General features: G+C 44.3%; 3 protein-coding genes across 7 annotated transcripts in view; 2 read left to right on the top strand and 1 right to left on the bottom strand.

Moving 5' to 3' along the window:
- The first annotated feature begins 1,214 nt into the window (after positions 1 to 1,214).
- On the top strand, positions 1,215 to 3,999 carry LOC116221890 (claudin-4-like). Of its 2 annotated transcripts, none has more exons than XM_031574040.2 (2): positions 1,215 to 1,296; positions 3,227 to 3,999. In XM_031574040.2, exon 2 carries the CDS (start codon positions 3,231 to 3,233, stop codon positions 3,858 to 3,860), a length of 630 nt encoding a protein of 209 aa, XP_031429900.1. In that variant the 5' UTR covers positions 1,215 to 1,296; positions 3,227 to 3,230; the 3' UTR covers positions 3,861 to 3,999. The 2 variants fall into 2 exon arrangements, with proteins under 2 accessions (XP_031429900.1, XP_031429901.1); XM_031574041.2 differs by having other exon boundaries at positions 1,233 to 1,296; positions 3,230 to 3,999.
- A 2,712-nt stretch (positions 4,000 to 6,711) lies between these two features.
- sbds (SBDS ribosome maturation factor) lies at positions 6,712 to 10,244 on the bottom strand. Its single transcript, XM_012832987.3, has 5 exons — positions 9,988 to 10,244; positions 9,477 to 9,606; positions 9,171 to 9,371; positions 8,481 to 8,645; positions 6,712 to 7,468 (listed from the first exon to the last, which is right to left on the bottom strand). Exons 1-5 carry the CDS (start codon positions 10,113 to 10,115, stop codon positions 7,340 to 7,342), a joined length of 753 nt encoding a protein of 250 aa, XP_012688441.1. The 5' UTR covers positions 10,116 to 10,244; the 3' UTR covers positions 6,712 to 7,339.
- Positions 10,245 to 12,439: 2,195 nt separating this feature from the next.
- Positions 12,440 to 25,209, top strand: part of porb (P450 (cytochrome) oxidoreductase b) — a 37,602-nt gene continuing 24,832 nt past the window's right edge. The window contains exons 1-2 of one of the 4 annotated variants that reach the window (XM_031574008.2): positions 12,440 to 12,522; positions 15,866 to 16,046. In XM_031574008.2, the coding sequence (XP_031429868.1) occupies positions 15,871 to 16,046 (176 nt within the window). In that variant the 5' untranslated portion in view covers positions 12,440 to 12,522; positions 15,866 to 15,870. Of the gene's footprint in view, positions 12,523 to 12,557; positions 13,056 to 15,865; positions 16,047 to 23,952; positions 24,327 to 25,209 lie in introns of those variants that run through there. The other 3 variants (XM_031574010.2, XM_031574009.2, XM_031574011.2) reach the window with 3 other exon arrangements.

Genomic DNA, 25,209 nt, shown 5'->3' with positions numbered 1-25,209 from the left:
TCTAATGTGTTTACGACCTTCTCTGGGCCTAATCTGGCCTTTTTCCTCTTTGGGCGAAGGACAGGATGCTTATTTGTTTTTTACCTGACATCTTTGAAAGACAGATGCAATGATTAATGCATCCATGGCCAGGATATTTATAACATGTTAGTATGCCTAATGAGCTCGCGATTCACAACTTCACCAGGCGTGAAGAAGCCTCGGAATCTGAATAGAATGTTCAGGCAAACCCATTTACAAAAAATAATGCCCATTGAATATTAAGGGCTGCCTAATATTCGCTCGAATTATAGGCTATATATATATTTTGAATAGGCCTACTCGAATTTATTATAGCCTATTAACGAAGTTCGGAGTCAAAGCTATAGTGAAAAGGCAGGCTGTAGCCTAAAACTGTGTTGGCTACAAACACTCATTAAAAACTGATGCTAATTATCTGGGAAATATTCTCTAACTGCAGTCAAGTTGTCATTGCTTGTGTCAAACCATTGTGAATTTGTTGTAACATTAAAACAGCAGACGACGTACTCTTTGTAGAAGACTGATGCTCGGAGATCCAGTGGTTTCCTCAGGTGAACGAAACTTTCGGAAGATCAACCGCGCGCAATTCCAGGATGCTTTTTTCATTGGTTGCTGGATTACATTTCACCAAGATACAACAGATACAAAAGATACGTTTTTTTCTGATTGGCTATTGTGTAGCCCATTTCTTTTTTTTTGATTGGCTGATAAGTGCTACCTCACGGCAGAACTCCAGGGGATTCCATGGTGAGGGCAGCTCGGCCAGGTCATGTTTGCGCGCTGCGGCACATTAAATAGACTAGAGTTTTTTTTGTCAGCGTGAGAAATACGATGTTTGGCGGGAGTGCGTGACTAAAGACCGAAATGAGTGACTGTCACGCTCAATGCGTTACACTTGAGAGCCCTGCAACACAATTTCACGTCAACTACTCCTGTCGCCATTAATGAGCTTGAGTGCGCTACCTTTGAAAAGGGCATGTCGAAAAGATTTGTGATCTGTATGCTTCTATTGCTGTCTTGTTTGTCCATCCATCCATCCATCCATGCATTCATTCATTCATTTCAATTTTATTTATAGCAATTTTTTTCATGAGGCCCCCAGGAATAACTCTCTGAAATGTTATTGTTTATCCCCCCCCCCCCCCAACAATGAAATGAGATGTCTGCCCCTGCCCGTTTTATTTCTGCGGAAACGAAAGTTAAACGAGTCGTTTCTTCCCTTATGTGAACACGCAGTTGAACGTCTCAGCAAAGAAACTCCCAGAAACCCTGTTCGTGAGTATCTCAGCATTTAATTGCAAACGTAAATCGGTGCTTTAACACAATGGGTTTGATAATATTATTACTATAACAGGGATTAAAACTCGTGGAAAAGTTTAGGTTACTGTTGTTAGTCCATCCTCAACACGATGTCTGTGGCCACCATTACTCTCGCTATAGCTCCTTTAGAATATATAGCTCTCGCTATAGCTTATTTAGAATGTAGACCTGGTTACTGTACTGGTTTCTATGCATGAGATTATAAAATTGCCCGAAAGCCTACAATATTACTGGTTTAAATCGAGCTCTTCAAATCTGAAGATGCTGCAACAATAGGACTATTAGTCTTTTCCAGTCAAAAAGACTTGGCCGGTTGTAGAGTAGAGCCACCTTTAGTGCCTCGAAAATGAGTTTGGATGTTAGACAGAATTGTATCAACACATGATTAGCCTGCTCAGATTGGATGCCTGCGCACAGCATAGACAAATAAAGTGCAATGCCACCAGGAGACGGGGAATAACATAACATCGGTGAGACAATTGTGCCCAATCTTGATTGAGCTAAAGTAGATTTTTTTTTGCTTTTCTTTGCCTTTCAAATGTAACTGCTGCTTCAGATCCAGTAAAACTGAAGGAATGGTTTTGTCTGCAAACCCTTTTAGCTGAAATGTGCTTTATTGCTCATGATGTCAATACATACTGTTTTAGGCAGCTGTTTGGACTAAAATGACTAAAGTTTAAGTGACATTGTTTTGTTAGTGACAATATTCCTTTCCATTGCTATTACTGTTATGATTGATTTTACAATTACTTAAGCAATATAGTACGAGTGGGGTAGGTAAGGGATATTCCCACGGGTGGTGTTCGTCCGTAGCCACGAGGCCGGAGGCCGAGTGGCGCAGGCAACAACACCTGTGGGAATATCCCTTACCTACCCCACTCGCACGAGTACTATATTGCTTTTATAAAACAATTGTATAGTCAACCAATTAACACGAAGTTATTGATTAAAAAATGTTTATTTGGCCATTGTTTCTCCGCAACAAAAAAATAGTTCCATTGTCAACGTCTTTTGGAATTATAAGAACTTTGAATTAACGGTTATCGCTTAATTGTATCAACGTGCTATAGAATGTTTCATCGCGGAGTGATTTATTATTAGCTGTGGAAAGTCAGAGTTGGGATGTCCTGGGATATTCCAACTCATGGAACGTCTCTCGTCCAATCAGAAACAGCTAAATAATTCAATAGCGGATACCTAGGTTAGTATGTCACCATGTAGTCTACCTACTGCGGATACCTAGGTTAGTATGTCACCATGTAGTCTACCTACTGTGGATACCTAGGTTAGTATGTCACCATGTAGTCTACCTACTGCGGATACCTAGGTTAGTATTTCACCATGTAGTCTACCTACTGCAGATACCTAGGTTAGTATGTCACCATGTAGTCTACCTACTGCAGATACCTATAGTTAGTATGTCACTGCAAATGGATGTTCAGGTGGCAGTGGGCAACAGTGAATGCACTTTTTTATGAAGCACGATTAAAACGAATATGTTTTAACATCCATTTGCTGTGAAATACTAACCTAGGTATCCACAGTAGGTAGACTACATGGTGAAATACTAACCTAGGTATCTACAGTAGGTAGACTACATGGTGAAATACTAACCTATGTATCTTTCCCACTAGCCATCCAGGATATGCACTATGTATACATATCACCAGGAAACTCTAAATAAGCCCCTAGGCCCTTGTAATTAAAGAAAGACATAGTTTTGAAACTATGGAGAGGCAAACATCATGACTCACTCTCACTTTCTTCCCATAATGCCTGTTTTCGACCCCACGCCTATTTGAGAAATCTGAGTGAGCAAGTTATGCTACAGTGACAGTAAAAGCTTAATGATTACAGCTTTGTTGTTTTTTTTTACGTCGACTAGCAGCATGGGCCTGATGGGTCTGATCGCCGCCGGATTGGGTCTGTCGGGCTGGTTTTGTGCACTACTGACCCGCTTCCTCTCCGTGTGGACGGTAAGCGGCACTGTAGACAACACCACGGACTCTCTGGCGATGCACTTGGACGGGGTGTGGATACACTGGGAGCAGAAAGGAGACGACTCTCTTCACTGTCACTTCATCCAGGCGATGCTGCAGCTATCGGGGAACTTCCGACCCATGAGGGATCTCATCACAGCGTCAATCTGCATCTCGCTTGCAGCGAACGGCCTTTACGTTGTTGGGCGAAAGAGTTCCCCGGCCAAAGTGGTCTCGGGTGTTTTGTTCGTGCTGTCAGGTGTGCTGCTGCTGGTGGTGACGTCCTGGGCGACCCACGACGGCTCTGAAGCGCCGAACGCCGTGACTTCATTTAAACGAGAGTGGGGGCCGGCACTCTACACGGGTTGGGTCGGAACCGCCCTGCTACTGGTGGGGGGGGGGACACTGGTCAGTACATGCTGTTTCTCGGCCTCACATGGTTCTACTTCCTATGACCTTCCTGCCGGTGAGAGTAATGACAGAGGTTCTACTTCTTATGGCTTTGATCCCTGGGATTTTTTTGATGGTTACATGGATTAACTCATCATCATCGCCAAACAGAACACACCACACACGGTACAGGCCTTAAAAAGACATGCAGAACATTCACACAATGAGATGATCCATGGGCATCCCCTTATTGTGATTTATGGATTACAATAAACCTCCAGATTTTTTACATCCAGTCTCCTGTCTTCTGATTGAAAGAAAAGGTGTAGTGAGACTCTTGTCTCGCCGCAATATATGCCTGTGAGAGTTGAACAAAGATCTTTTTAACAAGCTGCTTGTCTGTGTAGAAAAGGCACATAGTTAAATAAAGAACAAGTTTACGGCTCTGTGCCAAATGGCCACAAAGCCCTTTATCCATCAGACTTGTGTGATATCGTAGGAAGAGCCTAGGTTAATTGATAATTGATAGTTAATTGATAACTGATAGTTAATTGATAATCGTCATTTCCTGTTTGTTATAATTGCTGCCGCCTGCCGATTACTCGTCTGCCTCACGATTTGACACCGTCTTCAAAATCAATCAATTATCAATTATCATTTAAACCTCGGACTCTCGTTCTTGATCAACGCATTCATCATCAGGATTTGAGACTCTACTCTGCTGGACTATCATCTAAACCTCCAACGCTCATTCTTGATTAAGGAAAAAACATTTTTGTCAAAACCTTTTTGTCAAAACGCGTTGGAAGGACAGCCTAAAATAACTACAACTGCCAACTCACAGGTTAGCGGAAGGCGCTGTCGTTCTTTTAAACAGAAGGCAGAAGAAGAATTTTATCCTACAAACAGTAGGTTTTTGCTTTTCCTGTGAGCTCAGAGTTTGTACAAGCCATCGCTACATTAACACAACCTGTCCTAATTCTGACTGACCAGCTAACATTTCAGCGAGCCTACGAAAGCCTGGAAAGCCAATGCCAGCTAAAGCTTAAATGTTGACTACTTCACCGCGAGTCACGCAACATCGTAGTTATCAAAAATCCCTAAATTCAAGCTTTTGCCTTCCGTCGGATATCGCCACAATGCCCCCCCCTCAGAGGTGCAACTGGATGCGACTCCTGCGCCCTGCTCAGACAGAAGGTAGCGGAACTTGAAGTCAGGTTAACGAACCAGATCAAGATGAGGATACCAGATCAAGATGGATGAGCAGTTCATTGACTCCATTATCTCTGTGGGTCCCCCTTGCTCATACATGCACACTGGACATCTTGATTCCACTCTGCCCTGCGTGGATTCTAACCCAGATCCCACTATCGCTCTCTGGCCAGTGCTGGGGACCAAGCCCACCCTGCCGGCTACACCAAGATCAGCACCATAATTGTACATGTGGGCACCAACGACATCAGAGCGAGACAATCAGAAGTCCTGAAGGCGGACTTCACAGCTCTCCTCACTGCTCTCATGGACACAGAAAGACGTATCGTCATCTCTGGGCCTCTCCCTACCTACCGGAGAGGTGCTGAGAGATAGACCAGACTATTAAACCTCCATACCTGGTTGCGAGCGTCCCGGCCTCACTAAACATTAACTTTGTTAACAACTACGACCTGTTCTGGGAGAGGCGCGGCCTGCTGAAGCATGATGGCCTCCAACCGAACCGAAGCGGAGCGGATCTTATATGTGAACGTAAATTAGACTATATGTTTTTAACTGACCCTGGTTAAACATAAATGGGTCTGCAGCTCTTATTGAAGCATCCCCTCCCAATTATAGCTTTTTTCAGTTCATTAGAACTGTCAAAAAAGGGGGCGGGACAGCCACCATAACCACGGATGCCCTGTGCTGCAGGAGCATCTCCTTCGATGATTTTGCCTCGTTTGAATATCCTGCCATAGTTCTAAAGTGCCAGCCTCCTGTTCTGACAGTAACTGTGTATAGGCCACCCAAGCAATGTCCCACTTTTCTAACAGACTTTTCAGAACTACTCTCCATTATCCACACAAACTATAAGATTATTATCACTGGTGATTTTAACATACATGTAGATAATGTGAACGACTCAAAGGCCAAGGATTTTATGAATCTCTTGAATTCCATGGAGTTCACTCAACACATTACTGAACCAACTCACAACCGTGGCCACACCCTTGATCTAGTTATTACAAAGAGTCTTACAACTGTTATATCGTCTATCTCAGGAAATACCAAATGGCTTGTTTTTTGATCCCCTTCCACCATGCTGTAACAGTATGAACTTTTTTGCACTGGCTGATACAGAAATGCTGAGCAAAGTAGTGTCACAACTGAAGCCATCTACATGCCCTCTTGATCCCATTGCCACCACACTTTTTATGACCATCTTTAACTGTGTCTAAGGACATTTAAGCCATTGTAAACTGTTCCCTGCTTACAGGTATTTTCCCATCAGGACTTAAACCTGCCCTGGTGAGACTCCTCCTGAAGAAAAGCAATTTAGACTCTTCAGTTCTAAACAATTTTAGACCCATCTCCAACCTTCGCTTTCTAAGCAAAATCATGGAGAAAATTGTCTTTAAACAGTTTCATAATTTCCTAGATGCTAACTGTGCCTTTGATACTTTCCAATATGGTTTTCGTTCCAATCATAGCACAGAAACGGCATTAGTCAAGGTTGTAAATGACCTCAGGATCAATGCTGACTCCAAAAAACCCTTTGATACTGTCGATCATGATATCCTTATTGATAAGACTTGAAAATGTCATGTCCCGTCTTAATTATGTGGCACCCATTATTGAAAGCAGGCCAACTAACAGTGGCAACACACTTAATGTCATAGCGTACATGTGGCAAAAGAATAGTACCGGGGCAGTAGAGCACCTGCTTCAGGAGGTGCGACGCATTTAGTATGCTTCTCACAATACAGTATACTCTGGTATCACAGGAAAAAACGTAGGCTTCCGTTGATGCACTCATATATGGTTTTAATGAATAGTGTTTATTGTACAGTGTACAGTATATGTAGTATATTGCATAGTGAATATACAGACACACTTACACGGTTAATATGTTTAAATGGCAATGTGCTCATAACTAAACAACCTGGGACTCTTTCAAGACAATACCACATGCTCCAAAAATGACACACCCAATCAATTTTTAGTGTGAAATCTCTTCAGCACTTGTCATCTAACAGTCCAATATTGTTATGTTGTAATACCCCGTGGTTTTTCACTAGCATGCTAGCTGGAATCCGCTTCCTCTGCACCAACACCCTTAGGAGCGCAATAAGACATTCAGCAAGGCACAGGTAGCGGGGTTTCCGCGTGAGGCTTGTAAAAGCCATGCTGGGTATTCAGTCGCTAGTATTGACCACTGAAAAACACCTTAACATTTGCTTCCTTTTATTTAATATTTCCCCTTTGAAAAGGCATTGTACAATTTTCACAGAAAATAACAGCATATTCCACAGTGGTCCTTGCAGGACGTGCACCTGTCTGATGTAATCAAATTACCTTTCCTTAACAATATATAGGAAAAAGCCCTCCCTCCTCACGGACAGTTTAATGAGCCCTGCGGGACAGGAAGTGATGCGCTATTCCAGCCTCTCCTCGCCCTCCTCTACGTCCTTGAGGCTGAGGACCTCCAGAGTGCCTTTGCCTTTGGTCTCGCAGCGGATCAGTTCGTCAATCTCCCGGAAGCAACCGGGATCGATCAGACACACCTGAGGAGGGAGACACGCACACACACGCATGCAAACACGCACACATATAGACACACACACACACACACACACACACACACTAAAGGCATATCTCTTGTATAAAAGGGCACATAAAAGTGCAGAGAAAGTTATGCATTTGGACAAGTCATGTTTAAATTGTATGTGCTGAGGTGTTTTTCCTGTTCCCACACTGTACTCCTCTAGGAGCATAGTCTGGGGGTTGTTTTTCTCTCCTCCCTCCCCTCATGTTATGCTGTAATCTTTCAACCTGTCTTTACATTTCGTTGCCTCTGTACCTGTACTCTGTGCAATGATAATAAATTGAATGCAATCCAAAAATGATAATCACAAATATAACTGTGATGCCATAAGGACTATATTCTACCATATAATTTACATTAAGATCTGGCTTTAAAGTGGCATTATGCAGTAATTGTACTTCAGGGTTAGGATAAGCAGTTTTACCTTGAAATAACAGCTTAAAAAAATTGGGGCGCTACAATGACTTTTAATATGGAGAATCGCTTCCGTGCCATCGCCATACCAGGGTCCGTAGGCATATTACTGCTAAATGTAGGTTTGCCTTAAGCCGCCCGGTTTCTACTGTCTGCCGAACTAGTAAGTAGCTTATTTGCCGTCTTGCTTTGTCTTGTTGCACTTGCTTGATGTTTGACTGTGTTAGGACAGTTGTTGACTAACTAGTTTGTCATAGTGTCAAAGTTCGCTAGTTTTTAGCCGCTAGCATCTCGTTAGCGATTAGCAATTCTTCAGTTATTCTACTTTAAAGGTATGGTGTGTAGTTTTTAGTGGCTTGTATTAGTAGAAATGGAATATAGTATTCAGCTTGGTGCAACTCAGCATAATCACCACTAGATGGCACTAAAAAACACAAACGGTCCCTTTGAGCGTCATCGTTAATGACGCCGTACAAGTGGAAGCTGACGAGGTCCACATCTGGGCCAGATGTGCTCCTGTGTTAATGAACTGCTATGTGGGATGCAAGGGTCCTCACCATCTCCAGCTGTTCATCGAAGTCCTCGTCCTCCACCACCTTGATGAGGGGCTTGAGCTTCTCCTTGAGCCGCTTGCCGTCTTTGGCGGGCAGCACGAAGCGCAGCCGCATGTGAGCCCGCTGGATCTGAATGGACTCCTTCAGCTGCCGGATCACCTCCAGGGCCTGTGGGGAAGCGCTCAGGGTTGGTCACTTGGCTACTCCACTGTCTTAGTTTAGACTTCATTGTTTGGTATTTTTTTTGGCAGATATGACAAATACAAGCAAAAAGAGGCAGTGGTATGTATCGAGTATAAAGATAGAAAGAAGGCAAGTTTTTGAGCAACCAATTGGATATTCTTCTACGTGCAGACAACTGTTAGAAAATCAACATAACACTATGCCAGACTCCTTGATAAACTTACAGACAAGAGTACAGTTAGGCTCTAATTATATCACAAATCAGACATTTTGGACCATAAACAAATGTTTAACCTTGCATTACAAGAAACATCCACAAGGGGGCAATATGTATCTATAATACTGAGGTGTTGTGGCTTATAAAAGTGATGAATTGACTAAAAGGAACATACAGGCACCAATTCTTAATGATTAAGCCCAAGAATTACTGGGCAAGTACATCTGATGAGGCAACATCTGGTGCTTCTGATAAGTTATCTACCCTCACCTTATGGGAGTCTTAGTACAAACCTGCTGTTTTGTGCTCTTGTTTGCTTTGACCGAGTAGTGGATGTCCTTCATGGCTCTCTCTATGAGGCTGACGGTGTATGGCCGCTTGGTCTCCGGATTGACGCACTTCTCCGCCACTATCGTTGCGATGTCTCTGAACATCTGTTCGAGCTGGTTATGTCGCTCCTTGTCTGACACTTGAAGTTCTCCTTTTGCTAAAATCTGAGAACAGGCCGTTAAAAAGAGATGTGAGCGGGGGCACGACTAGTGAGTTGCTACAATAAAATAAGTATCCATAGTCAACCACTGATGAGTGCTCCTACTTACTTCTTTGCAAATCTCCGTCAAATCGTCGGTCCCAAATGCTTTGGACAAATCCTCCTTTTTTGCCACTTGGCCCTTCGACACATTGATGAACACCGTAGGTGTCTGTAGGACTTCGTCTAAATCCTTCTCCCTGCAGCAAAGACAACATTGGATAATTCAGTTCGCTTCAAATGTCTAACTAATGTTAAGCTGTCTGGCAGTTTCACCGCATCAAACTACCTCTAAAAAGGTTTCAAGTAAGTCATTTCAAGTATAATGAATGCTACAATGGAAAGCCATGCACCTTATGTCAGTAAGCACCATTAACTGTATAGTGAAGTTAACTTAAGAATAATTTGAATTCGAAACTAGCCATGAATCCATTCTTTGGCTATCTTTAACACTGTATTGGGGATAAACGAAACAACTGCTAGAATAATTTACAAACATATCAACAAAACCCTGACGTGCACTAACTGTGCTATGCTAGCTAGCCATCATGGTGATGTGTTACTGGCTAACAGTTACTCACGCTCCTGATCTCCAATTCATGACTTTATTCTTATAACAGGCTATTTCAAATCGCTTTCCGCCCTTCTTCGTCCTGACGACTGCCACGTTCGTCAGTCGAATCTGGTTAGTTGGCGTGAATATTGACATTTTCGATAGCGAGACCTCAATGCTATTCAGAGGCAACGTTTGCTTCGTAGTTGAATGCTGTCAGTTTTCTTTGCCTGCGACGTTAGTGCATGGCGTAGCATGCAATTTCTGTTGTTGTTCCTTCACAACGCTCCGGAGTGAAAGTACAACCGGCGAGAAACGGTCCTACTTGGATACACACAAATTGAGGCATTTGCCATGGCAACCAATAAGCCTTCACTTACAACATGAGCAGTGCTGTGGAAATTGCTCTCCGGTAAGACATTGAAGGAAAGAGCATACAGTGGCGTCCAAAAGTCTGAGATCACGAGTGCAAAACACTTCAATTTTCCATTAGTTTCTAATCCAATACAAACTTAATCATTAGGATGACAATAATAGCTCAACAATATGAGTGGAAAGTTGAATCTTTGAATTTTTTAAGGAATTACATGACCATTTCTATGCAGCCCTCTTCTGACAGTACATTTGCTGATTGGACTCTTGCAATCCTTAGGCAGATTAAGCACATTCAGTATCTGTTATGAAGTTAGGCCTACCTTTCTCATGAACAATGCTTGATGCCCGATCTTCTGATGGTGGTCGTTTTGGTCTGCCTGATGCATACTCCTAAAACAACTGACTGCAATGCATTTCAGAGTGCCAGGTAGGCAGTGCTGCTCTTAGCCTAGCGACGATTTGACACTGAGAAAACCTCTCTTTGCTTGGTATAACAAGTTGACTTCTAACACTTTCAGTTAGTGCAGATGCCATGACTCCCACTAACAGTGTTATACTTGAGGTACGGCCATATTTATGAAAGGCAAACAATAATAATAATAATAATAATAATAATAATAAATCACATTTATATAGCGCTTTTCAAAGTTCTCAAAGATGCTTAAAATAAAGATAAGGTAAAAAAAAAGGTTAAAAAAAAAAAGAAAATAATAAAAAAAATGGTGTGTGTGTGTGGGGGCATTTTTTATGTGGTGTGTTAATGAATTCCACAGGGAGGGGGCGGCGATCCCCCAGTGGTAGGCAATGGCTGAAGAAGCCTCTGACAAGTATATGAAGTCCACATGAATGTTATCTGAACACGTAATTCAATGGAAGGGATAAAACTCAAGGAGTTCATATGATCAAGGCCGCTAATTTAGGCCATATTCAATCAGTTATCAATGTAGACCTAGTAGAGCAGAAACACTGCAGAATCTTAAACAGTTCTCCTACATTTTACATGTCATTCACCTATTCGTTTTAAAACGTTTCGTAAATCCTCAAACTTTCTGATTATTTTCAGGTTTGCATGGAAATACCATTGATTTTTGATGTGGTGTCAGACTTTTGGACCTCTCTGTGTTGTGGGCATCGAATCACCGCACTGTTCTTGGGCTTCTGGCGATAGACCTTACACCCCAAGGACAGTTTTGTTCTCAAAACAAGTTAAGACAGTAACATATTTGCAAATGGTTCAACACAGGCAGCAATGTAGCACAATTGTAATGCCATTCATATGTTGTATTTGTACAATTGCATTCTTTTTCTAGGGTATGATACCTTTTTTATGTAGGATTTTTGTTTACTTGGTTTGTAATGTCTTTTTCTTCGCTCTAATTAGGTCCCTATGGACCATAAGCCATTCATAACAGTTCTCTGGTGTATTTGGTTCGCTGATGCAATAGAACAGACCTAGGATTAGGAAACCAAATTAGCCAAGGCTACCTACACAGAACGGCAATTTGAACCTATTGTTAACCTCAAAAAGGAAGTAAATGTCAAAACACAAAGTAGCCTACCACACAACACGTATAGAAAATAGTTCAATTTCATGAATTCAAACATATCTTTACAAACGAATTGTGAATAAGGTTATGTTGACAAATGACAGTCAGTCAGAAGTTTGCTGATTTCATTACTTTCAAGTATGCAGACGTAGGCTATCATTTATCCTCAGCGACAACCTCGTGTAGCCTACACCATTGAAGGTAACTAAAGTTCCAGGGACATTCACAATCAGACAGTTTGTACTGTCGGCAGGATTACATAACCCTGACCTCTTCCCCGCTGCACTTTGTGATTTACGATAGAATTTGGTTACATATGCATGTGCACAACGTAATTAGGTAACTTCTGTGGATCAGCTCATTTTTTAGATGCATTTGTGTAAGTAAGGACATCACTGTCAAGGCGCAGTTTTGGTTTATGGTAGGATTAAAAACGTACGCATATAAAAATATTCATTCATAACAATTTGTAAAATAAACCAGATGTTGATACTATAGTATCGATAAAGATAACAATTCAATCAAATAAGTATTTCACAAAGCACCCCTATTTGGAAGAATAGTGGTCCAGTCCAATAATATGACGGTGTGGCGTAAAATTTCCGCATCGTGCAACTTGGTTTACAGAACAGGGTGAGAGGGTGAGTGGCTGAACTTTCTTGCACCCATACTTGTCACATTTCGTGCGTTCTTATGGACATTTCAGTGTCTGTTATATGCACATTAATTTAGAGAGACAGAAGTTTTTCCTAAGGAAAAACGTCAGTGTTCACGACAATGTTATCAATGAGCTAACTGCCAAGAAAGGGGTGCATAATTGTTAGCGGTCGCTAGCTAGATAAGATGAAGTTATAAACTTTCTAAAAACAATTGATTTCACCTAGCCAATCTTCCAATAACATCAATAGGAATACAACTGTGGCAATGTAGCCACATGGATAGCTTGAGCTACTTAAGAGACTAGGTGTTTGAATCCAGGGTTGCTTAAAGTTAACGGGTTGATGGTGTCCAATTAAATATGTTACCTTAGTTAACGTTAGCGGTATAGTTACGGGCTGGACTCCTATTGCTAGCTACTTGGAGTTCACTTTTTTCTTTACTGGCTGTTACCCGTTTGTTACCCCAGGACGATGCATCAGCTTACGTGAAGTGTTGTCGTGAGATAGGATAGCAGGTGAGTAGTGAGTATGCGATCTGAACTCTACTGACCCCATTCGAAATTATCCTACGTCGTCATTAGCTTCAACACAATCCTACAGATTTGAACTAACGCAAGCTTGTATTTGTAGTGTAACATAATGATATTACGATTCTTGACGTGATCTTTTGTCGTTACAGTGACGTTACATTACTCGTAATGATATTGCGTCAACGGTGGCTAATGTTGTTTTTTTTTTACAAGCTTGGCACAGACATTGTTTGGTCTTGAAGATTAGCTGTGTCTCCGACGTTTTGAGGACTCTTAAGACTATTTTGTGCGAGTTGGTCAATGTCTAGTCAGAGCATGTGACCAAACTAGGATCCGTAAAATGCTTATTCAGTGTAGTGGAAGCCCCCCTGTTTTTTTTTTGTTTTGTTCCTAAGCTGACGTTGCAAATTCCCTACATTCTTGCCAAACAAATATCATCTTATTTGTATTCAGTCATTCCCATGTTCTGTGGCTGTTGTAATTGGCCTTCTACTATTTAGTTTGGTTGTTCAGCTCTGGTTTTGTGTAGGACTATGTAAGATTTTAGGATTGTGAATTAAGCTTTCTGTCTTAGCAATCAATGTTTATAATTGCCAATAACTCAAGAAGAGGAATAACATATTAGTAATCCCATTAATAAGTGTGTATTGCCCATCTTACCACTCACACCTTCACATAATTCCCAGTGCAGGATATTTGAATTTGTATTGCATACTGTGGTGTGTTTTTGCGTCGTAACCACTAAAATCTTGTGATTAGTTCACGTCATGCTTGTGTGATTAATAATTGATTGTTTCAGATGGCCTTTGTTCAAGCTTGGCACTCCTGACTAGCAGGCTTGTGAGATGATCTCTCTGATACTCCGTGTTGCTCAGCTAACCTCAGTAAAACCACACTGAGCCAAATTGTAACTGGCATTGTGTAGTTATTGAAGGGAATGACATTTTGATTGACAGGTGACAGAACATAACTGAAACCTCTTGTATTATGTATTGTATTATATAGTGGCTGCATGTTTTGTCAAGTCTTTGTCACCTTTAAGCCGTTGTGAAGTTTACCACTCTAACTGACTAGTTTTACCTGTTCCATTTACATACACACACACACACACACACACACACACACACACACACACATACATATATACACACACACACACACACACACACACACACACACACACACACACACACACACACACACACATACATACATATACACACACACACACACACACACACACACACACACATACATATACACACACACACACATACACACATACATACATATATACACACACACACACACACACACACATACACACATACACTCACTCTCTCTTTACATCTGAAACCATTTCCAGTCATGGAGTGACAAAAGATTCAAATAGTTCTCCGGTCGGAACTAGAAGTAACTATGTGAACTAATCAGACTGTTCTTGTTCCCTCTGGAAAGAGTGGTGGGAGGTTGGCCTACATTTAAGGGTTAATTTGTAGTGTTTTACCAGAGATTAATGTTTTCTAGGAAAAAGAACATATTTTAGTTTTTTGTAACCTGCATTTAATATTTAAAAACTTTCAGCAAGTCCAGTAGGAACTTCCAAAGAGTGGGACATTCCTGCCTGCCATTGTGCACATTGTAGGGAAGGGAGTGGATGGCTTATGGTGGATATGTCTGCTGAGTCACTCAAACACAAACACTGCTGAGTCACTCAAACACAAAATGCACATGGTCCCCGAGCAGGCATTACCTGGTTATGTACCAGTAATGCCAAGGTCATACTTCACGGCTTTAGGCCTGATTTTCTTTCTCGCCGACGGATTTTGGAGGTCGCAGACAAAAAGCCCCAGGTCGGAGGGAAATCAGTGCTTGATCACTATGTGTGAACTGTTTAAAGGGTTTTCATGACGAAACATAGTTTAGAGACCAAACAGTCATCGGAGATTCCTCTTGTAATGCGTGACAACGACCTCAAGACAACAAGTCATGAAGTTTGAACTATTCTGCTATGTTTCAAAACAAGAGAATTGCTTAATACTATGTAGATAAGCAGTAACATTAGCAGTAGCATAGGTTAAGTGTAGTTAGGTGGGTCTTGCTAGTTGTTGTCTCTCCTCTCCGTCCCTCTCTTGCTGGTAGACGTTAATGATGTTAATATTGTCTGTCCTCTCTTGCTGGTAGACATGTCTGATGTCTCATGTTGTCTCTCCTCTCTTGCTAGTAGACATGACTGATGTTAATATTGTCTCTCCTCTCTGTCCTTCTCTTGCTAGTAGACATGTCTGATGTTAATATTGTCTCTCCTCTCTTGCTAGTAGACATGACTGATGTTAATATTGTCTCTCCTCTCTTGTTAGTAGACATGACTGATGTTAATATTGTCTCTCCTCTCTTGCTAGTAGACATGACTGATGTTAATATTGCCTCTCCTCTCTTGCTAGTAGACATGACTGATGTTAAGATTGTCTCTCTGTCCCACTAGTAGACATGACTGATGTTGTCTCTCTGTCTCTCTGTCCCTCTAGTAGACATGTCTGATGTTGTCTCTCCTCTCTTGCTAGTAGACATGACTGATGTTAATATTGTCTCTCCTCTGTGTCCCACCAGTAGACATGTCTGATGTTAAGATTGTCTCTCTGTCCCTCTAGTAGACATGACTGATGTTAATGTTGTCTCTCCTCTGTGTCTCTCTGTCCCTCTAGTAGACATGTCTGATGTTAATATTGTCTGTCCTCTCTTGCTAGTAGACATGACTGATGTTGTCTCTCCTCTGTGTCTCTCTGTCCCTCTAGTAGACATGGCAGACCTGCAGTCGGAGGCTCCCACCCAGCCCGAGCCCATGGAGGCCGAGGAGCCCCTCCTGAGCAACCTGGACATATTACTCTTCTCCCTCATCGCCGGCCTCGTCATCTACTGGTTCACCTTCCGCAAGAAGCCGGAGCCCGTCCCCGAGTTCAAGAAGCTCGACACACCGTGAGTCATGCTGCCACCCGCCCCGCCCCGCCCCGTCCCGTCCCCTTGCAACACCACAGGATAGAAAATAGCAGAAGAAAAATGCTTGAACGTTTACACAGCTCTGTACGTCTAAAAGAACATGTATAACGTTTACACGGTTCTGTATGTCTAAAAGAACATGTATATATATACCCCCATGTGTTCATAACGGTTATCAATTTTGTTCAACTTAAGTCACAAAAATGACTTATAGGCAATGCTATCCGCCCCATGCCACACTAGAGAGATTGCCCAGTGTAGTCTGAGTAGTAGTAAGCCATTTCACAGAGGGATTAGCATTCACTGGAAGTCATTTCACAGAGGGAGTAGCATTCACTAGAAGTCATCTCTGACATATACCACTGTGTAAATGTTTCCGCATTTTTCTTAAGTTATTTTCTATCTTCACTATTGCAAAAAAAAAAATGTTTGGTGTACTTTCTATGTTATTATATAAGTGAAAACTATTCATGCCATTTCAAAAGCATCCTCACCTCACAGCATTGTTTCAAACGTTCCTGGAACTTTTGTATGGTACCCTACATCAGTGGTTCTCAAACTAGGGGTCGGGACCCCAAGTGGGGTCGCCAAAAGTTTTTTGGGGGTCGCAAAATGATCTTGCTGCCCTGTGCATCAACATATTAGGCTTTGACATGCTGTATACCGTAATTTCCGGACTATTGAGCGCACCTGAATATAAGCCTCACGCACTAAATTTTTTAAAAATAATTATTTTTAACATAAATAAGCCGCACATGTCTATAAGCCGCAGGTGCCTACCGCAACATTGAAACAAATTAACTTTACACAGGCTAAAATGAATATCAAAACTAATACAATAGTTAGTTTTGCCAGTTAGATAAGTGCACTGTTGCTTTAAGAGTGCACAGTCGCAAGAGTCAATCAGAAGCTAGAACGTTAGATTGAAGACAGACGCTAGTTTGAAACCAGTGAGCTAAAGAACTTGAAGACTGGATTTGTATTGTTGTAAACTTTTATTTTATTTTCTAAAGTGCTTTGAGTTGTGTTCTGTCTACGCTGGTAGACTGTGGTTATTTTGACATTAGTTAAGTTATTGAGAGATACTGAGAAATCGCGTGGAGCTAAGCATCCATGCGGCTGCATCCATGCTAGCATCCTAGCTCCACAAAGCCACCGTAAACACAAAGCCACCGTATACAGTCACAGGTATCATAATCCATAAATTAGCCGCATCGTTGTTTAAGCCGCGAGGTTCAAAGCGTGGGAAAAAAGTAGCGGCTTATAGTCCGGAAAATACGGTAGTCTATCAGAAATGGTGTTTTCTACATCAGACTAATATTGTCTCAGCAAGTAGTCTCATCATTCAAGATGAAACTGAATTTAGACCTATAATATCCTGTCAAAATGTGTGGGGGGTCGCGAGACTTGGCAAATGGATTTTATGGGGTCCCCGGACAAAAAGTTTGAGAACCACTGCCCTACACGATGAACTGTTAGCATTTAAACAGCGGCACGGTTTTTGTGGTGCCATCAGAAAGGGCATGGCTGCAGTTTTGGTTAAAGCATGAGGTGGGAGAACAGACTTGCTGTCGTTGACTGGAACAAGAGAAATGGCAAAACGTTGTCCTGTCCTGTCCTGTTCATCTTGTATGAGCTTTATGTAGGCCCACTTTATACATTATGTTTGAATGGACTGAGGTCTTGTCAAGATCAGAGGCTATAGAGGAGAGAGATGCATGGTCCATCAGCGTGAGTGACAAAGACACAAAGCTCCCAATTTGTAATATCAAACCATGGAGGAGTAACCGTGACGACACATGACCCATGACCCATGTGCCACCCCAGTGTAAGCGTATCTCAAAGAGAAAGCTTGCCATGAGGATAGAAGATTGGTTGGGACATATTTAGGAAAACATGTAGTAGACTTGCATTAATGTTTGATGCAGTAATTTATGTGTGATGCCTTGGAAGAGGCCTACTTGTTTGTGTGTGTGTTGTGTTGTGTGTGTTGTGTTTGTGTCTGTTGTGTTTGTGTGTGTTGTGTTTCAGCCCAGATAGGCAAGCTGGTGTTAAGTTACAGGGTCTGGGGCTCCGCCCCTTAAATGTCCTTTTGTGCAAGTGCACAGACTGAAAGAAATGACAGGATAAGAAGCTGCGTGGTTTGTACCTCACCTGAACACAGCACATAGGCCTCACCTTAGCACAGCAAATAGACCTCACCCGTTCACGCCCATGTGTCTGTGTAGTGGAAAGTTCAGGTATTGTGTGCATTCTGAAGGCAGCTGCCATTTTGTTTCCAGAGGAAACTCGAGTTGCAATCAGCTTTACATTGTTTGCATTGTTCCCTGCTAATAGGGCCCCACTTCAGGAAACCTAAAACTTCCCATCAGAAAACCTGAAACTTCCCATCAGAAAACCTGTTTTTCTCCAGCTGATAAGCTGGGGTCACGACAAGAGCAGCGGACGCTTGCTCAACTACCTCTGAATTAATCCAGCTCTTTAGAGAGAGGAAGAAGAAGTCACATGTTCATGTCAAACTTGCTGTCGTTGACAGAAGCTGGAAATTGGGGAAAAAACAGTGTTGCAGGGAACTGTCCTGTACATCTTGTATGAGCTTTATGTAGGCCCACTTCATGCGTTATGTTTGAATAATGGACTGAGGTCTTGTTGAGATCAGAGTCTATAGGATCATGTTTCAAGCTCATTTCTAGACGAGAGGTGCACTTCACCGTAAAGATGCACAGATTGATCGGCCGGTGACTGAAGCCTCCGGTTTTCAGCTTGATCGGGCCGGTGACCAGGCGTTCAGTCTCAGATGTATCCGATACACACACACACACTCACACTCCGATGGATCTGATACACACACACACACACACACACACACACACACACACACACTCACTCACTCACTCTCTGATGGATCCGATACACACACACACACACACACACACACTCAAGCTCCGATGGATCTAATACAAACACACACACACCCACACACACTCACACTCAGATGGATCCGATACACACACACACACACACACACACACACACACATACAGATTGATCCGATACACACACACACACACACTCACACTCAGATGGATCCGATACACACACACAGTCACACTCAGATGGATCCGATACACACACACTCACACATTCTCACACTCACACACTCTCACACACTCTCACACTCTCTCACACACACACACACTCACTCATCTCATTGGCGTGGAAGTTCTTCACCTGACTGAGTGAAGAAGACACAAAGCTCGCAATTTGTAATACCTATTAATAAGCCACGGAGGAATAACCACGAAAACATGCAGAACCGCAAACTCAATCAGACACTTAAAACACCATCACCCTGCTGAACATGCCCAGCTTCAAGGGGTCAGTGGAGGGCCCAGCTTCAAGGGCTAGCAGAGGGGGCAAAAGCTAAAGCCACCAAGAGCACAGATCCACCCAAAAGCCAGCAGCCTCCGCTGTCTTTCATCAGCGATGAAAAGACTCAAAACCATTACGAGGCACTGGATGACCAGCCATTTTCTGTAGTTGAGGATGGAGGTTTCAGATATTAGATATATTACCTGATGACATGTTTGAGTATTTTGTTAATTATTGTTCTTTGGAGATTTATTTTTATTTACATTTTTTTAATTGGAATCAGCCAAGAAAATTGCAATCGGTTCATCTCTTCTTAACAGTGATTGGGTAGTAGGCTCTTCTCAACTTGAAGAATTCCTGTCTCTCATCATACAATTAATTGCCGTAAACTTCACTTGAAGTTACCAGTGTTACAGCGTTGTTTTTTTTTTTTGTACTTTTTTTCTTTTTAAGACATTTGTAATAACTGATATTACCCTACAAGTTTAATCAATGTGAGCATATAATATGAACATGGCTGGCTATTGATATGGTTCCAACTGACAACAATACTAATGTAAGGTAGACGTACTGCAGAGGCCATGCAGGTGAGACAGCAGGTGTTGCTGTGGGCATCTGTATTGAGTTGAGTTTACCATCGTCTTGAACGCAGCATAAGCCTGTACAGATGTGTCCTGTAGCCTGCTGTTCCTGCAGGGCTAGGTGTGTGTGCGGTGAGCACTCTGCTCAGGTTGTCTCTCACACGCGTCTGGTGAGGTCTGTGTGCGGTGAGCACTCAGGTTGTCTCACACGCGCGTCTGGTGAGGTCTGTGTGCGGTGAGCACTCTGGTTGTCTCAGACACGCGTCTGGTGAGGTGTGTGTGTGTGTGTGTGTGTGTGTGTGTGTGTGTGTGTGTGTGTGTGTGTGTTTGTTTGGCACGCACTGTCCCTCAGGTGGCCTCCGCTGCACTCCTCCGTCGCCATGGGAAACGCTGGTCACCTCTGCTAGAGTGCCACCTCAACGTTGGGCACCGCCCTCCTTGCCCTCCCCTTTTCCGTTCCCTTAGCAACTAGAAACAGATCCGGCCCCGGTCTGGCCCTGGTCTGGCTGTTCTCCAGTAGGGCTGAACGATTCATTGCATTTGCGATAGAATCGCGATATGATAAAACGCGATTTTCTAACCGCAACGTGCGCGATTACAACGTGGTAAAAAAAAGTTTATACTTTGTTTAAATTACTTAAATGCACAGTTTCTGTAATGAGCAGTTAAATAAAAATGTAAAATGTGGGAAAGAATAGTTTACACTAAATGTATCTAATATTGTGTTGGTCATATCTAAATCATTCATTACGTTTTGTTGGGGGAAAAAAGAGGATAAAATAAAAAAAATGGCATATTAAATCGCAATATTGGGGGGAAAAATCGCAATTGGATTATTTTTAAGCTTGAGTCCTAAACATTTCTGGTTAGTGTTTTATTGCTAGTCACCAGCAAAACTAGCATGTTACCTAACTTTTGTTACCATGACAAGTTACGTTAACCTACAGACTACAGGTCTCCACTGCATTATGAAACAGTGTTTTTTCATCAGGAGAAAACGTTATGTTTTGACACAGCCTACATGCAAAGTTTTGACCCTCAGGTCTCCATCAGGCAAAAGACTTTAGTAAACCACACAAAGGCTTACAAGTGCTGCAGCTCCCTCTGAGCCATCATAGATCCCTATGCTCCTGCAGTGAAGGCTCAGAGATCACTATGCTCCTGCAGTGAAGGCTCATAGTGACCCTATGCTCCTGCAGTGAAGGCTCATAAGAGACCCTATGCTCCTGCAGTGAAGGCTCATAGTGACACTATGCTCCTGCAGTGAAGGCTCATAAGAAACCCTATGCTCCTGCAGTGAAGGCTCATAAGAGACCCTATGCTCCTGCAGTGAAGGCTCATAGATCCCTATGCTCCTGCAGTGAAGGCTCATAGTGACCCTATGCTCCTGCAGTGAAGGCTTATAGTGACCCTATGCTCCTGCAGTGAAGGCTCATAAGAGACCCTATGCTCCTGCAGTGAAGGCTCATAGTGACCCTATGCTCCTGCAGTGAAGGCTCAGAGATGCACAGACAGAGCTGCCACTCGTGTCTCCTGCTGGTTCATTTTGCATATGTGCCATTTGGAGGTGCGCGACCAGCCGAAATGACTCACCAAGTGCACCACGCACCTTTTGGGGTGTGCCACCATGCGCAAGGACTAGAACGGCAGGTTTGAGCTGTGTGTGTGTGTGCGCGTGCGTGCGTGTGTGCCTGCGTGCGTGCGTGTGTGTGTGCCTGCGTGCGCAAGGACTAGAACGGCAGGTTTGAGCTGTGTGTGTGTGTGTGCGCGTGCGTGCGTGTGTGCCTGCGTGCTGCGTGTGTGCCTGCGTGCGTGCGTGTGTGTGCGTGCGTGTGTGCCTGCGTGCGTGCGTGTGTGCATGCGTGCGTGCATGTGTGTGTGCCTGCGTGCGTGTGTGTGTGCCTGCGTGCGCAAGGACTAGAACGGCAGGTTTGAGCTGTGCGTGTGCGTGCGTGTGTGTGTGTGCGTGCGTGCGTGTGCGTGTGCGTGTGTGTGTGCCTGCGTGCGTGCGCACGCGCCACTGCTGTTGCATTTGGTGTCTGTGACGACACAAGGATAACTAGGTCTGCATTCAGCCCTCATCACTGGCCCTTTGCTCTGAAGCTGAGGCTGATCAGCCCTGCAGATGAACCCTGCGTCAGACGCGCAGGCCTGCGTCACAGGAAGTGTGTGAGAATGGAAGTGCGTGCGTGTAAGAGTGAGTGTGCGTGCGTGCGTGTAAGAGTGTGCGTGCGTGTGTGCGTGTAAGAGTGTGCGTGCGTGTGTGAGTGAGCCTGTGTCACTCCCAATTCAGTCCCTGCTGTTTAGGACACGACTGTTATTTCCTTACCCCCCCACCCCCCCACCTCCGTTCTCCTGTGTTTATAAGGGGGGAAGAGAGAGAGAGAGAGAGAGAGAGAGAGAGAGAGAGAGAGAGAGAGAGAGAGAGAGAGAGAGAGAGAGAGAGAGAGAGAGAGAGAGAGAGAGAGAGAGAGAGAGGGAGAGGGAGAGAGGGGGGGGGGGGGGTTAGCTTTAATGTGGCCCTGGAGAGCTCAGGGGAAAGGCCAGCCAAGCCCTTCTCTAAGCCTGTGGAAAGGTGGAAAGTTGAGGCTGGAGACAAGCAGTCCTTTCTGTCTGCCCCCCTCTCTTTTCCCCTTTTCTCCTCTCTTCCTCTCTTTTGGGTCAGCCATCTCTAATTTGCCTCGCCGTTCGCTTGAATGGAGCCGGCCCTGGCTTGCCACAAGAGAACCCCTTTATGATGGATGAGGTTGCCATAGTAATCTCACTCTTTGTGAAGGTGGGGGGTGCGGTGCTCTGTGTGTGTGTGTGTGTGTGTGTGTGTGTGTGTGTGTGTGTGTGTGTGTGTCTGACTGACTGAGGGTTGGGCTTTGGTGAAGTGAGCCTTCTATAGAATGTTTTCTAACATCAACGTCAATCTCTTTCTTTCTTTCTTTCTTTCTGCCTTTCTTATTTTGCTTTCTTTCTTTCTCTGTTTCTCTCTCTCCTTTTAACTGTTTTAAGGTTGCAGGTTTATGTTCTTATTGGCTGTACAACTTTAACTTCAGTAATCTTGTTGGAATGAGTGTGTGTGTGTGTGTGTGTGTGCGTGCATGCATGCATGAGAGGGAGGGAGGGAAGGAAGGAAGGAGGAAGGGAGTGTGTGTGTGTGTGTGTGTGTGTGTGTGTGTGTGTGTGTGTGTGTGTGTGTGTGTGTTGTGGGGGGAAGAGAGAGAGTGCGAGAGGGGGGAAGGGGATTCAACAGGGGCTGTGAGAAGGAGGAGGGGAGGAAAAGAGAGAGGGAAGATTCTGCGCGGGCATTTACGGGAGTGTGTGTGTGTGTGTGTGTGTCTGCGGGTGTGTGTGCATTTACGGGAGATTTCATTAGACTGGGCTCTGCTTCTCTTCCCAGTGTAGCTGTGTTTGTTGCTGCCAGATGTTGCTGGCGCCTTCCGTCGCTCTGTAGGTCTGTGTGTGTGTGTGTGTGTGTGTGTGTGTCTGTGTGGGTGTGCTGAGCGAGGCAACACCACGGCAGTTCCTTTTCAGCGACAGAGAGGGGGGAAATGCTACAGGGTAGCCGTGTCAAGCTGCACACACACACACACACACACACACACACACATATACACACTCACACACAGAAACACAGAAAACACAACGCGGATGAGTGAGCTCTCCCCAGCACCAGGAAGACCGCTCTGCTCCGCTCCGCTCCGCTCCGCTCTGCTCGTAGTGGGATTGTGGTTGTGGTAACGTCCAGGAAAGGCGGTCAGTGTTTGCTCTACCTCCTGAAACAATCGCCAGTGACTTCCTCCATCTGTGTGTGCGCTGAGCGATAGCACCAGCTCTCTCTCTCTCTCTCTCTCCATCTGTGGCTCCAGCGCTGGGCGATAGCACCAGCTCTCTCTCTCTCTCTCTCTCTCTCTCTCTCTCTCTCCATCTGTGGCTCCAGCCGGAGATAAGGAAGGCAAGCCCTGTGCATCTCGATCTGCCGTACAGGACTGGACCTGCCTGCCTGGCACAGCCCACCTGACCTGGATGCTGCGTGTGTGATGCGCCCGCATGTTTGCTGCTTTGGCTGTCCGCATCACTGAGCGTGTTTGTGTGTGAGCGTGTGTGAGCGTGTGTGAGCGTGTGGACAGCGACCCGATGGCTAGTTTGGGGCTTGAAGCACTGGTGTCGTAGCCTGGTGTGGTGTAGCCCTCTCGGTGGGCTCGGCTGGAAGCACTGGTGTCGTAGCCTGGTGTATTGTAGCCCTCTCGGTGGGCTCGGCAGCAGCCATGGGATGCATGTTCTCCCTGCCGGAGGAGCGCAGGGCTGCAGCGGAAAGGTCAGTGGTTCTCTTCTCTCTCTCTCTCTCACACACACACACACACACACACACAAAGACAGAGCAGCTAAGGCTGGCTAGGGGTCCGCCACATCCACCAGCCTGTATCTGTGTGGCCTTTGGGGGCGTGAGAGTCATGCTTGGTCGCTGGCCCTTTGCTAACGTGTGTGTGTGTGTGTGTGTGTGTGTGTGTGTGTGTGTGTGTGTGTGTGTCATTGATGGGAGGTCAAGTGAAGTGAAGTGAGGTGAGGTGATATGCTGTCAGTCGGTGTTACTGAAAGCGGGTCTCTGTGTTCCGTGACGGATGAAATTGCATGTTGGTGAACTTGCTGCCGTGGAACCTATTTTTTTTGTTCTCTTCGGCAATGTATCTCTGTTTGTTGTAAGGAAGTCGCCTGCTTTTGCATACAGAGCGATTTGGTGTAGAGATAGGCAAACAAGAAGGCTGTGTTCTCATGAGTCTATTCTTAGCCTTAGATTTGAATATGCCGTCACAAGAGGGTTGCAATGGGGTTGCCTTAGTTTGGATAGTAAAATCTTCCTCATGTAAAAATGTTCTAAAGGTCTGGTATTTAGCAGACGCTTTTATCCAAAGTGACTTACAGAGACGTCTCCGCGGGTGCCGGCGCTAGCCACTGCTCCTCCACGTGTCGTAACGCTAGCCACTGCTCCTCCACGTGTCGTAACGCTAGCCACTGCTCCTCCTCCGCGGGTGCCGACGCTAGCCACTGCTCCTCCTCCGCGGGTTGAGACGCTAGCCACTGCTCCTCCGCGGGTGGATACGCTAGCCACTGCTCCTCCACGTGTCGTAACGCTAGCCACTGCTCCTCCTCCGCGGGTTGCCGACGCTAGCCACTGCTCCTCCACGTGTCGTAACGCTAGC

The sequence above is a fragment of the Clupea harengus genome, chromosome 9, assembly GCF_900700415.2.
Source record: "Clupea harengus chromosome 9, Ch_v2.0.2, whole genome shotgun sequence".
NCBI lineage: Eukaryota > Metazoa > Chordata > Actinopteri > Clupeiformes > Clupeidae > Clupea > Clupea harengus.
The sequence above is the reverse complement of the archived record's forward strand: the minus strand, read 5'-3'. Positions and strand labels throughout refer to the sequence as shown.

Excerpts from the sequence above, each read along its gene's own strand:
- LOC116221890 (XM_031574040.2), top strand. The coding sequence starts at position 3,231 with ATGGGCCTGATGGGTCTGATCGCCGCCGGATTGGGTCTGTCGGGCTGG.
- sbds (XM_012832987.3), bottom strand. The coding sequence starts at position 10,115 with ATGTCAATATTCACGCCAACTAACCAGATTCGACTGACGAACGTGGCA. Across the intron at positions 9,607-9,987 it reads ATGAATTGGAGATCAGGAGC|GGAGAAGGATTTAGACGAAG; the intron begins GTGAGTAACTGT and ends TCTTTGCTGCAG. Across the intron at positions 7,469-8,480 it reads TCGATGAACAGCTGGAGATG|GTGTGTCTGATCGATCCCGG; the intron begins GTGAGGACCCTT and ends CTCCCTCCTCAG.